The sequence below is a fragment of the Medicago sativa genome, chromosome 3 (genome assembly GCF_051527215.1).
Source record: "Medicago sativa cultivar Bolivia chromosome 3, Bolivia_mono, whole genome shotgun sequence".
In the NCBI taxonomy this organism is placed as follows: Eukaryota; Viridiplantae; Streptophyta; class Magnoliopsida; order Fabales; family Fabaceae; genus Medicago; species Medicago sativa.
This window is the reverse complement of record NC_140751.1, coordinates 82,614,982-82,628,665: the sequence shown is the minus strand read 5'-3', so window position 1 is coordinate 82,628,665 and position 13,684 is coordinate 82,614,982. Positions and strand designations below refer to the sequence as shown.

Here is a 13,684-nt window from a genome sequence, read left to right as displayed (position 1 = left end):
TATGCTTATTAATCTACACATTGTGTTTGGGCATTGTTTCTTCTGTTTTAAAGGGAGTGTATGTTTCAAGTTTATTAAATTTATTTTATAAATATAAAGAAACTTTTTAGTCTCTCCAAAGGTATTTCCATTACTTGAAGGATTTTTTTATCTTCTATATAAGCTTGTATATTCACAACAATCATCTTCGGTTTTGGTATATTATGTGATTTCAGATTAACTAAAAAGTTGTTTGAGATGACGTTCAACATCTTTTTTTTGGATATCAGACGTTCAACATCTTTTTTTTGGGTATCAGACGTTCAACATCTTTATGAATTGAGATTTATTAGAGTGTGACCCTCGCGACGCATGTGTGCTGATATATTTTTATATATTGTTATGGAAAATGTTAACGAGTGCTCCCGGGACACTTTTAAGACCCTTAAATGGTAATTTTTTTGTGAAAATATGTGTAATCAATTCATTGAAAATCAAAATATTAGACTTTTTTTTTATTAAAAAAAAAATTATTTTGGAATCTTTAAAGAGTGTCCGGGGTACTCGTTAACAAGACTCGTTTATTATTTATAATTTTTGTATAACCATGTTAAAAAAGTTAATTTACGGTTTTGTGTAGCAAAAACATTTTAAATTTCGATTACATTCATGTAAAAATCAATCACCGTGTTTTGTATTAAAATTTTGTATAAAATGATGTTACACATGGTTGTTTTGAATTTAACATATTTTATTTGTATTCATAGGTAATGAAAATAAACATAATTTTTTATGTCACACCAATAATGCTAAATATTATGTTATTCTTAATTGTAAAGTAAGAATCATATTTCAGTCCCCGTGAGTATAACTCTTTTTTTTTTCTTTGACAGGACATGCATTATTATATGTAGGAGTCGGGGTTCGAACCCCGACATCCCACTTATTCACCTTGAAAAAATGTAAATTCTAACCACTAACCTACTTTAAAAAAAAGTAAACAAAAAAAAAAAGACACGATGCTCAAATACATAAAATTTGCAAAATTTTGAATCCCATAACTTGAATTTACTTTGTAACATTTTACACTAATTACTATTTTATGGTTACAATTTGAATTCTTTATCCATTTCATAATTTGATCGCTTTAATTCTAATTTTTTAACCGTTTGCAAATTTAAGGTGGAAATTAAGAGAAGATATATCATATATTACATTAACTGCTATCAATTGTTGTATCACGGTTACATATGAAATATATCTTTAACGTTTAAAAACAGTGGAAATTAGGAGAGGATATCATTATCATATGATACCATTTGATCACATTACGAAATATTAATTGTTGTATCATCGATTGCTTTGACATTCCACACTAAAGTGTTGTAAATTTTTTGTAACTATTTCATGATTTTATTAATGCATATGCTACTGTAGCAAACCACAATACGCGTATAAAAGATCGCTATAATTTGGGTGATTTGGCAAGAAAGAAATGATAGAATCTTTAATAATAAGGCAAAATCTATACCTAACTTGTTGGATAAGGTCAAGTATTTATCGATGTTGTGACTAAAAAAAAATGTTGTAAATGTTTTTATTGAGTTATTTGTGTGATGACAGCGTCCTTTAGATTTTTATTTTTTTTAGGCAAAAGGAAAAATATATAAAATAAAATAGAAGTGATACAAAGATTGGGGGACATAAGACCTGACCCAGGTACAACACAAAAGGGAATACATCGTGATAAAATAGACCTAGTGGACCAACCGTAATCCATCCTAGCAAAAATTCACTAATCACGAACGCAACCTAGCGAACCCGCGTACGGGCGCGAAACCAAGTTACAAAAAAAAAATGAAAAGTGAATAACTACATAGGATAATTAAGGTTTAATTATGGCGAATAAATCGACCACCAACACAGAATCAAATCCAAGTGCCAACAGCTCCCTGAACACAACAAGCATAAAACTCTTTCGAGCATGAAGAACCATAGTGTAGGTTGACATGACGCCTTGACAGCGTCCTTTAGATTGCTTGGATGCTGGTTATATGTTTTTATTTTGCTTCTTCTTTTTGGTGAAGTGTTGTATTTGAACTTTGTTGATCTTGCTCAACACACCTTATGTTGAGAGGAGCATCTTTTATCGTTTGATATAAGTTTTATTTTGACTTGTTAAAAAAAAAATTAATGCATATACTACGGCTCTGTTTGGTAAAAATAGCGAATAGCTGATAAGCTAGCTGATAGCTTTTAGCTGATAAGCTAGCTGATAGCTGATAAGCTAATTAGAGTGTTTGGTAAAATTAGCGGTTGAACTAGCTCATAAATGTAAAATTACATAAAAGGACATTATTAATTCATCTAAAATTTATACCACTATAAGTTAATATTTAAGATATTTGATAATTTAAATATTTTAAATTTAATAAATGTTTAAATATTATTAAATTATTGTTTTTCGGTAAAAATTTATTTTCAATTTATTTCGTTTCAGTTTCCAGTTATTATACATTAATAAAAAAAACTAAAGTTTACAAATTTATTTTAAGAATAAAATAAAAAATAATCAATTCATAAGATTAAAAAAATTTGTTAAAAAGAACGAAGGATGAAACAAAAAAAAACATACGTATACATACATACCCAGCAGTAGCACAATTGAAAATAAAAATTATATTGCACAATTAAAAGGACAACAACAATAGGAAAAAAATTGTATGTGTCTTATACTGAACAATGGTTTCGCGGTAGAGATTCAGCAATCGTGTGTACATGCAGATGTAGCATCGTTTTTGTTTTGTTTTAAATTATAATAAATTAATTATTAAGGGTAAACATGAGTTTTAGTTAAAGTGGTAAGGGTAAAAATGGAATAAAACATGAGAAGCTAAAAGCTATAAGCTCAAACGCTACTTGAAGTAGCTTCTGAAAAATAGTTTATAAGCTCGTGAAATAAGCTATAAGCTCATGGTGAAAAGTGTTACCAAACAAGACTTTTTTTTATCAAACGAGCTTATAAGCTAAAAGCTAAAAGCTCTTTTATGGGTTTACCAACCCATAACAATTGATATTTCGTCTAACCAAGTCACACACACAGTTTTCATTAGAGACTTATGTATTGAACTGATTGAGTGTCAATTGTGTAATGATTCAACGAACAACATTCAATATTGAGGTTAGCGTTCAAAGAATCACATAATGAGATCAAATAATATCAATTTTATTTCATAAAAAATAAAAAAAATATTGCATTATTTCCGGTACACTCAAATTGATCAAAAATTACATACATACGAAGATGAAAAAAAATAAATAAAATGGATACATATCTCAAATATTTAATATCTAAAAATTATGAATCACATTTGATTGAGATGTAGATGACATGATTATCTCCGACGGCAGGTACACCCAAATTCATTGACTCTACGTGCAATGCAGATTTTTTTTTCTTCCGTTCACCAACAAACTTGAAATGCAAATTATGATCAACAATGAATTGAAGAACACGGTCTCATAGTAATTTTAGAGAGTCTTCGACAATGCAATATGCCCAAATCCATGATAAGACAACTCCCAAAAAAAGAATTATATTTAATAGGTTGCTAAAAAATTATGTCATAAATGGGTAGCACTTTGGTGCCATTAATGACACCGTGCCATTAATGACACCAAGATAGATGTGTTGTGTGGCCCAGATGCAATGACAATGTGTTTGTGTGGCCTAGATTTAATGGCACGGTATCATTAATGGCACCAAAGTGCTACCTGTCATAAATAAACACAATACATAAGGACTTGATAATAGAATGATATAAATTTGGGTCATGTTAACTTGTGCCCTTAAGGAGCTTAAAAAGGAAATTAAAAATAAATTTTGTGTTGAAAGTATGACTTTTGCAACTTTTAATGCATTGAATGCACAAGTTTCAAAAAAAACCTTCTACATTTGATTTCTTAACTTATGCCTTAAGGGCACAAGTTAACATTTCTCTATAAATTTTACCAAATAGCTAGAACTAATATCCCCCGAAAACAAAGACTTGGTGATACTGGTAGAATTTTTTCTTCTCACGTTGATATGGAACATTTGATGACAAATTGCAGATATTGTCCATGTGAATTTGAAACCATCTTGGCAGACATGAACCAGTGCACCATATGCACCTTCATATAGGATTCTAGCCGCTTTAAATAATCTTTTATACTCTCCAACGTTTCATTGAATTCTTAAAAACCATAGTACTTCTGAAGGAGACTTCTTTTGATTAAAAGATAGACTCATGAGGGGGTAGAATAAAAAATTCAAATTCAACATCATTAATATTTGTAGAACAACAAAAACCTAGTATCTTAACATGAGGAAAGGAAGACACACAAGAAAATATATCATTCACTAATATTTTCAAGGTCTATCAAGTTACCTTGGTGTATAGGCAGACTCTATGAAGCTCAGCCAGCCAGCAAAATATCCATTGCATGTGTGACTTGTCTTGCAAATGATAAACAGTTGAAATGCCAAAAACAAATAAATAATCAGCAAAAAAAATTAAACAAACATTCATTCATATTCATTCCATATAGTCATAGATATGGAAATTCTCCACTTATTCACCTTAGATGTGATATTCTAACCACTAAACAACTATGAAGTCCCGATACTTCAAAATGGATGACGTATCGTATCCTCTGTGTATCCTGCACCGATACCTGTCTGATACTTCCCGATACGTATCAGGAGAGTATCTGAAGATTATATTTTATTTTATTTTAAAAATAATTATCTGATACTTCCCGATACGTATCAGGAGAGTATCCGATAATTATCATGCACCGATACCGGCCCCAATATTTCCCAATTAATGGTAACTAAAATAACTTAACTCTTGAGTACTGATGTGTTCTTTTTTGGATATAGTGCTTCTTTTTGGGATCGATAAAGTATAGCACTAACGAATATAGTATAGCACAGATGGTGCTCTTTTTGGGATATATTGTGTATGTAATTGACTAATCATCACTCTCTTAATCGTCAATATTATTTATATTTATGTTGATGTGCTACAAGCCTATGACTGGTTTCTTTTGTTTGTTAATATATTTGCATATTAAAAAAATGGTTATAATTACATTGTACATTTAATTATATAATTTTTTTTTATTAACGTATCTTAGCCGTATCGTATCTTGATTTTTGAAATTTTTCCGTTTCGACGTATCGGTGTGGTATCGTATCCGTATCGTATCTCGTACCCGGGCTTCACAACTAAACAACCTGAAGGAAAAAAATTTTGTGGCACATCACAAAAAATGACTTGAGTTTTATATATTTGCTAATTAATTGATGCATATTAGTTTTTTTTTTTCATAAGGTAGACTAGAATTATTATAGTTGTTCTACTTCCCTATTAAAGTATAATTGAAATTAATTTATGAAAATACAAAAGTAAAATAAGATTACAAGGTTTGTCTACCAATCTTAACTCAACTTATAAAAATGCCAAAATTATTAAGTTGGCCTCTGTGACTGGTGTTTAAAATCTGTCATTTCATTTATCTTAAAAAGAAAGAGGAGTTTATATGTCATGAACATAAATAGTCATAGGTAACCAAAAAAAAGAACATATATAGTCATAGATAGTTTTTTTTTTTTTTTTACGCATATAGATAGTTTTAAATTCTTTTTATGAGACAAGTCACTCTCTTCATTATCCCATTTTGATATTGAAAGGATGAATCACATCACATCACATCACATAATAATGAAAGTTAGAATGGTGCAATATACTTAACCTTAATTTGAGGCGGTGCAAAACTCGGGCTATCCCTTAGCCTCGTTCTTTTCAAGCTCACTCATACATTGCCTTTTATATAATTTTCCATTGTCAAGCTCATTGCATACAATTTAAAATTTCAATTTGTGACTAATGACCGAAAATTTACATGATTCATATGAAAAGTACATACCAACAAGTTCCCCAAGAAATATCTCACCACATTGACCCCAATGATACCAAGATAGTTTCATCCAGACCTCACGAGTCCAAGAAAGTTTTTCGTTGTATCATCATCTTTGTTCGTGTTCTCCCTATCTCCACGATCTCGTACTCTCTTCCTCAACGATCAATTTTATCACTCCGTCATCAGGCATCTCAAGCACATAAAATCAACCTCCCCTAATATAACTCTTTTGGTATGCATTTGTTTAAGTTTGTGAAAATATTAACGAAAACAAACTTGGCTCCCAAACTTTATTCTGGCTAAATACAATGCAACAACATTCAACGGATGACAAAGAGGGAAATGGAAATTTTATAATTAATTATACCCTCATTCTATCCATTACATTAGTTTACATTACTCATACATAAATGGGTAAAATACAAAAAATGGGAAACAATAAAATTTTACAAAATTACAAACCCAATGATTGGGTGAGAACACACCAGCTGAAATAAGGAGCTCCTATATTGAATCCTAAGAGAAAATCTACCACCTCAATGGATAAAATCATCCCATCCTGATGATCTCTTGGGCTTGTTTCTTTAGCAAAAATGTTTACTGGGTTTATGGTTCATACGCACGTGATAACGTATTTGACTGCAGGTTCCTTCCTTCTGGCACTTGAAGGAACTGTTTATCTTCTATATAAGCCTGCATGTATGCAGTAGTCTTCGCTGAATCTGGTATATTATGTGATTTCAGATCAACTAAAAACTTGTCTGAGATGACGTTCAACATCTTTAAGAACTGAGATTTATATCTTTTAAATAGAGCAAATCCAGCCATCTGCGGGCAAAGTAGAATTAGTTAAACTTAGAAGATCCGTATATTAATAAATACACCAAACATTTTGCATTTCTTACTTGCAAGAATGCATTGAGTGAAACAGCTGTATATTGATTAGCTGGAAGAGAATTCAAGAGCCTTGCAAGCCACGCCCAACCTTCTTGCAAGCCATGCGGATTTTGAATGTTCGGAATTTCAGTCTGTCAAAACAAGCATAGTCAGCTGCTCAATCAGGAAGATGAGAAAATATGATCGACAAAATTGCAAATATGTTCCGTGTGAATTTGTCAAAATCTTGAGAATATGACAGACCTGAACCAGTGCACCGTACACCTTCATATATGATTCTAGCCGCTTTAAATAATCTTCTGTACTCTCCAACTTTCCATTGTCTTCTCGATAACCAATACTTCTGAGGTATGCCTCTTTTGATTGAAAGATAGACTGTCGCGGTAGATTAAAGAATCCAGAATCAACAGTATCAGTATCCCCACGGTTATCAAATCATATTTGCAGAACATGTAAGCAGGTGTATAAATCAGAATAAATAGCTAGAGATAATTTTCACATTGTGCCAGTTGAAGCACAACCATGTTGCTTCTTTTGACCCAGATAAAATGGGCTCAAACCTTTTATTTAGGCAAAATGTGCCATACAAACAAAATTATTGTAGCAAAATAACTTTTCCCTGCTTCAAACTCACTGGTTCCTCAACAAAAAAAAACTGCTCCTTAGCTAGGAAGCTACAAAAGAAAATATAGCGTTCAGTGATATTTTCAAGTTCTATCAAGTTACCTTTTTGTAAACCAGGTGCTTTGGGACGGTGTAAAGGCATGCAGTGTGAAGCTCAGCCAGCAAAATATCCATTACATATGGGACCTGTCGTGCAGATGGTAAACAATTGAAGCCAAAAGCAAATAAATAATCTTGGAAAAAATAAAAAAGAAACATTTCTATTCATTCTATGCTTCCTTGAAGACTACCACCCTCACAAGTTCTAGTAAAGTCGAGAGGCTAGACAATAAACATGGTGTACCTGAGATGTAATGAGAACAATGACATTGGCAATTGCAAAGGGAGCACTAGCAGGGCTTGCACAGGACAAAACAACCTGTAAAGTATGTTGTCACTTGTCAGTAATCACACCTGCATTTATTAACAACCATAGATTCTACCATTTCTTGCTAGCTTTTGTTCATCATTGGAACATCTGAAACCAATTTCATGGATTTCAGTCACATGTTATTTGATAAGAATATTCATTTCACTGAAGCCACAAGTTTTTAAAACATTGCATAGTCATTCTAAAATTCTATGAATACTGACATTCAATAATTTATAGATTTGATATGTGTAATGTCATGATTTCATGAACCAAACATTCCATAAATTTAAACCATTAGGTGAAGATACATGAATGGCTTTTATAAAATATTTCTAAAATCCATCAAGCGAAGAGTTCTTTGGGCCTTGGAAGTGGAAATGCATAGTCCCACCTATTCTTGCTAAAATACTTTTTTTTTTATTAGAAGAATGGGTCGTTAAGGATCCAAAAACCATTCTAAGGAACTGAAGTTATTAGGTGAAGATTTTGCTACCTTCCATATACAGTTAACTGATCCAAAAATAACATCTACAATTAATAACTAAACCCAGTTTTAAGATTAGTTATTGTTCCTTTTATGCTCTGTTTTTTTCCTTCCAAATAAAGCAGAAAGATATTATATGTCAATGGAATCGGCAAAAATAATAAATTACCTTTTTAATTAATATCTCAACACTGAATGATTGAGGGCATTGACGGTCATTCAGAAGTTTAACTAGTTCACTTGCTTTTGATCTGCAGAATACCCAAAAGAGTAAATAGTCATGCAATGCTTTTGTTAGTATCTTATTTAAGGATTGAAATTTCCTATAGGACATCAAAAATTGGGTTACATATGTATTTGGTCCCTATAAATATACTAATTTTTCATTTTAGTCCCTCTAAAATTTTTCTTCAACTTTCAGTCCCTATAAAATTTTCAATCACCACTTTTGGTCCTTATGAAATGTGTAGAATATTGTAAAAATCTCTTCCAAAAAAATTGGAAAAAAAATTTAGAATTTATTAACAAAACATGAATTAAATATGAATTTTTTAACCACCAAACATATAAAAATTCATATTTAATTCATGATTTGTTAAAAAATTCTAATTTTTTTGGGGTGAGATTCTTATAATATTATAAACTATTCTGCAAAATTTTGTTCAAAAATATAAATTCTACATATGATATTACTTAAAAGGAGGGATCAAAAGTGAAGATGAAAAACTTTCGGGGGACTAAAAGTCGAAGAAAAAATTTAGGGACTAAAACGAAAAGTTGGTATATTTATAGGGACCAAAAACATATTTAACCCTAAAAAATTCCCTTTATCAAAATGTATAGGTCAGAATGATATATTGACAGCAGCACTATGCATTTGTGAAATTTAAATATTTACTTCACCTAACATTGTCTCTTATGCCCCTTATTTGCTTTATATTCCGGGAAATATCACTCTCGTGGCGGGTATAATCCTGAACATATGTTGACGCATAAACAAGTCCAAATGTCAAAATCAGAGAATTTGATGGGGGAAGTTACTCTTTAAAGTGAGGTGAAGTCCAAGCAAATTCCTTGTGAAATAAATATGCATTATCAAGAACACAAATTAATTTTAATAATAAGATAACAAATATGATAAGCAAAACCAACAGATAATTGGTATTGCTTATTGCATGCAAGATCATAAATTACGAGTTTTAAGACAAAGGTACCCAATATCTGTTTTCAACGGTACCTGTGTAGAACTTGATCTTACAACTTGGTTTCTTTCATACAGCTCTTTCAGTTTCTGTAGCCTACCATGCTCTATATTTGAAGCACTTGCAGAAGCTCGATATACATAACCTAAAGATTGTGTAGAGCAGTTAATCTCAAATCATAAACAATAAAAAAATAACTAATAAACGAGATATAGATCAAGACACCGAGCAGGAATCAGTGGGAGGAGTGGAATGGAAATTATTGTTAAATTCATATTCAGTTTCTTTAATTTTTTTTAGCCCCTACACTTTTGATTCAACTTCATGATTTACAACAAATCTTATGTTGAAGAATTAGATCCCATATATATCTCAAAAGGAAAAAAGAAACAAAAAAAAAAGTGTATGAAACGGAACTTTTGTGCTTAACAACGTGGAGACTGAAGAAAATATAGGAGATTTAGTCTTAGTGACACCGAAGTTATTGCTCGCGAAAATAGCTTCATCAAATAAATATTGATGAAACAAGGAAGAGGATAACTAGTTTTACCAGTATACTAATATATATACAGAGAAACAAAGGATTTCCAACTAAATGGTAGTAAGAGAATCAGCAAAGCATTTTGGCATATTGGATGAGGAGAAACGGGTAAAGGGAAAAAACTGACATTGGAAAGATATGATCTAAAAGTGAAAACATTGGAAAGATATGATCTAAAAGTGAAAAAAGAAAACCCATACCGGATTCCTTGGTGTCAGTATTTAATAGGCTTGATGCGGTTTCTTGTGTCACACTAGAAGTAACAGATTTTGAATTTTCTACAGCATTCTTTTCTGCTGCTGCTCTTTTTTCAGCTTCCATTGCTGCCTTTGTTTTGGCTTCCATTACTGCTTTTTTCTCAGCTTCCAATGCAGCTTGTTTTACTTCCTTGGCTTTAAGTTTGGCCTGCACCGTAAAATTTAAATATCGTGAATGAATGGTCATTTGGGTTTAAGCTTCTATAAAGAAGATTGGTAGCAAAAATGTATGCTTCAGCTAACATTAACAAGATCCATATAGTGGTGGACATGTAAATATCATCGAAAAAAAGTTTTAGGCTAGTCGCCGGTAAAGTGAATAGACCAAACCAATGCAGCAGTAAATGTATGGGTTGCAATTTAGGACTCTCCAAACATTTCTGTACATGTATAATTTTTATCCAAATAACAATCGAACTAAAATAAAAGGGTATGATACCTCTGCTTCAGCTTTAGCCTTTTCTTGCTGTTGTTTTTCCTCCTGCAAAGCAACCTTTCTCTTGGCCTCTTCATACGCTGCATCACTTCTTATTTTCCTTTCTTCTATTTGTGATCTGAGTTCACGGTCTTGTTGAACAGCAGTCAACTGATTATCAAGTGCTTCTGCACTACAAAAAGTTGGGAGATGTCAATCATCAGTTTCTTCGTTTTCAACTAGTTCAAACACAGCAAATATCTAACAAGAGAAATAGTGTTTTGGGTGATATAAGAGCGGGTTTAGTAGAAAATATGCTGCATATGTCAAATATTAGTTATCAGCAGGAGAAATAGAATCAACATCAAATCACACAGTCAAGCCCAATATTCATACAAGTGAATTTATAAAATAAAATTAGATTCCCCGACTTGAAATTACTGTGCATCATAATGAACTGTCTTCCAATCTTCCTCCTATGAAGTATAAACAGATCAGTCATGTATCCTTTCGCCAATATTTAGTGAAGAGAATTGTGAAACATATAATGCCCCTGCCTCACTCAAACAAATGGTGAAAAATTGCTTAATGGATCTCTACAGGTAGTGGTGCAACAACAAAAGCATTGTCACGCAAAAAAAAAAAAAAACCATTATTTGAACCTCTAATAAAGCACATTGGGAATGTAGACAATTTTATAGGAGCCTGTAATTCATAGTCAATGCTTACTTTTAAGTGTGACAAGATAAATAAGTTGTAGAATGAAGGAATCATGTTGTCTTGAAAAGAAAAGATAAAGGGGCAGGACGTCTTACATTTGGCGCTGATATTGAGTGTCAAACTTTTTATCCAATTCCTGCCTTGTTTCTTTGAATTTCTCAACTCGAAGAAGGGATGAAATAGAGTTCTGACTTTCATTCAGTAGAGCTATCTCCAACGCTGAGATCTTATTTCTAATTCCATCCTGTGAATCGAAAAGATCAGAAACAAGTATGCTATACAGCACAAAACAAATCATAACGCAATTAACAAGTTATATGCCAACCAAGAATGACTAAGCTATTCAATTTGTCACTGACAAGTCAAATTGGTATAAATAGGAGCACTCACATTAACCCTCAGTTGATGATCGTGTGTTAACTCAATCAAAGCACCTTCTACCTCCCCAACTTTATTCATCAGGTAAGGTTGCACTTCCAAAGCAGAGTCAACATCGGAATCATCACTGTCACTGAAACACCAAAGAAAATTACAAAATATTACTATCAAATCAAATCGACTTTATCATGATTTGAAATACGAGAATAAAGCTATGGTTCACGAAATAGGCACCTCAGATAAATTTCATCACAAGTGAAGTGTTTGCCAGTGTCCGATACTACTAACGCTTTGTCATCGTCATCCTCGCTGTCTGTCTCATACTCAGGGGCACGGAATACAAACCTTCTACCTTTCTCAATTTCTTTCCCACTGAATAAGTTAACCCTAAAAAATCAACAAAGTTCAATTTGACAGCAATGATTGATATGCTCATATTCATAAACTTAACGCGGTTATTTTCACAAACAGTTGGTGTGCAAAATAAAATAATGAATTGATAAGGTTTTTGAATGTGGGTACCTTGATGAAGTAGTTTGATGAAAATGCAAAGGTGGAGTGGAAGAATTAGCGGAGAGATTATTCTCCAAAGCATTGAGCTCGGAGACGAGAGCATCGAAACTCCAATCAGGATCAGAAGCAGCAATGTCATCATCATCCAGTCGACCCAATTTCATAGCTCCCCTACAAATATCATAATTAATGAATTCAAATTCATGTTGTCTATGAATATTAAACAAAATATTGAATTGAAATAATATCTTAGTGATAATAATTGGTAAAACAAATAAATAAATAAATAAATTGAAACTTACATTGTTCTGATTCTTGATGAATAATAGTAATTATTATGTTAAAATAATACTACGTAGTAAGTTATCGAAAGATTGTTCGGAGAATCAATAGCGAAGAAGAAGATGAAGGGGGAAGTGTAGTTTGAATTTGAAACCCCGTTTTTATTTAGTAGTGTGTTTTTTCTTTGGATTGGGAGAAACCGGAATTTTAAGCTTAACAACAACGCTAATTCGTGACAACCAACGACTTCACTTGTTTGTTAGGTTTTTTTTTTTTTTTTTTTTTCATTTAATTTGTTTATCTTTTAAAACATATACATTATCCTTTCGTTTAGTTTTTTGATAAATAATGTTTTTTTTTAATTATATTATCACTATTTTCTTGATAAACAATATTGATTTGGATTGACACATATGTTTCTTAATAGTAATTCTATTTTCAAATTAAAAAACCCAGAAAAATGAAATATTCTTCTTTCATTACTTCGAATCCATATAAACCTCATTATCAAATTAAAATCCTAAATCTTCAAATTGTAGTGGCTTAAGATCAAACACCCAAAAATTGTCAAAATAATAATAATAATTAAAATCCAAATAAAACCACCCCTAAATCTCTAAGGATGTATTGATTTGACTGGATATTTTAGTGTAAAGTTATCTATAATACGTTTTTATCATGAGTTTAATCTTCATAATACATTGATAATGTAATGTTATTTACATTGACATCAAATAATATGTCGTCATGTCAATTAATTACTATAACGACTAATATATTTTCAAGCACATTAAACGATGTATAAATATAATGTGTAAAATAATTTTACAATGAGAGTGTATATAAACTAAATTTTTTTATTTTGTATTTAAAAAGTATTTCTCACTTCTCTCTTTCCTCTCCCTCTCTCTACATCTCTCTCTTCCTTTCATTTAGGGTGTGTTTGGTTTAGAAGAGAAGTTGTGAAGAGAGAAATAGGTAAGAGAGAGTATGAGAAGAGAGAAATTGGTGAG

General features: G+C 31.5%; 1 protein-coding gene across 1 annotated transcript; it reads right to left on the bottom strand.

The window, feature by feature from the left end:
• Window positions 1-6,274: 6,274 nt before the first annotated feature.
• Window positions 6,275-12,898, bottom strand: GLE1 (nucleoporin GLE1-like protein). Its single transcript, XM_085754759.1, has 15 exons — window positions 12,692-12,898; window positions 12,399-12,560; window positions 12,111-12,263; window positions 11,889-12,009; window positions 11,594-11,742; window positions 10,803-10,971; window positions 10,307-10,511; window positions 9,601-9,710; window positions 9,267-9,337; window positions 8,533-8,614; window positions 7,811-7,885; window positions 7,570-7,653; window positions 7,087-7,218; window positions 6,852-6,974; window positions 6,275-6,774 (listed from the first exon to the last, which is right to left on the bottom strand). Coding segments are annotated over exons 1-15 (1,860 nt in total). The 5' UTR covers window positions 12,694-12,898; the 3' UTR covers window positions 6,275-6,552.
• Window positions 12,899-13,684: the final 786 nt, after the last annotated feature.

Coding starts and splice junctions, on each gene's coding strand:
- GLE1 (XM_085754759.1), bottom strand. Junction 9,338..9,600: donor TAAGATCAAGTTCTACACAG/GTACCGTTGAAA, acceptor ACATATGTTCAG/GATTATACCCGCCACGAGAG. Junction 6,775..6,851: donor CACTCAATGCATTCTTGCAA/GTAAGAAATGCA, acceptor CTTTGCCCGCAG/ATGGCTGGATTTGCTCTATT.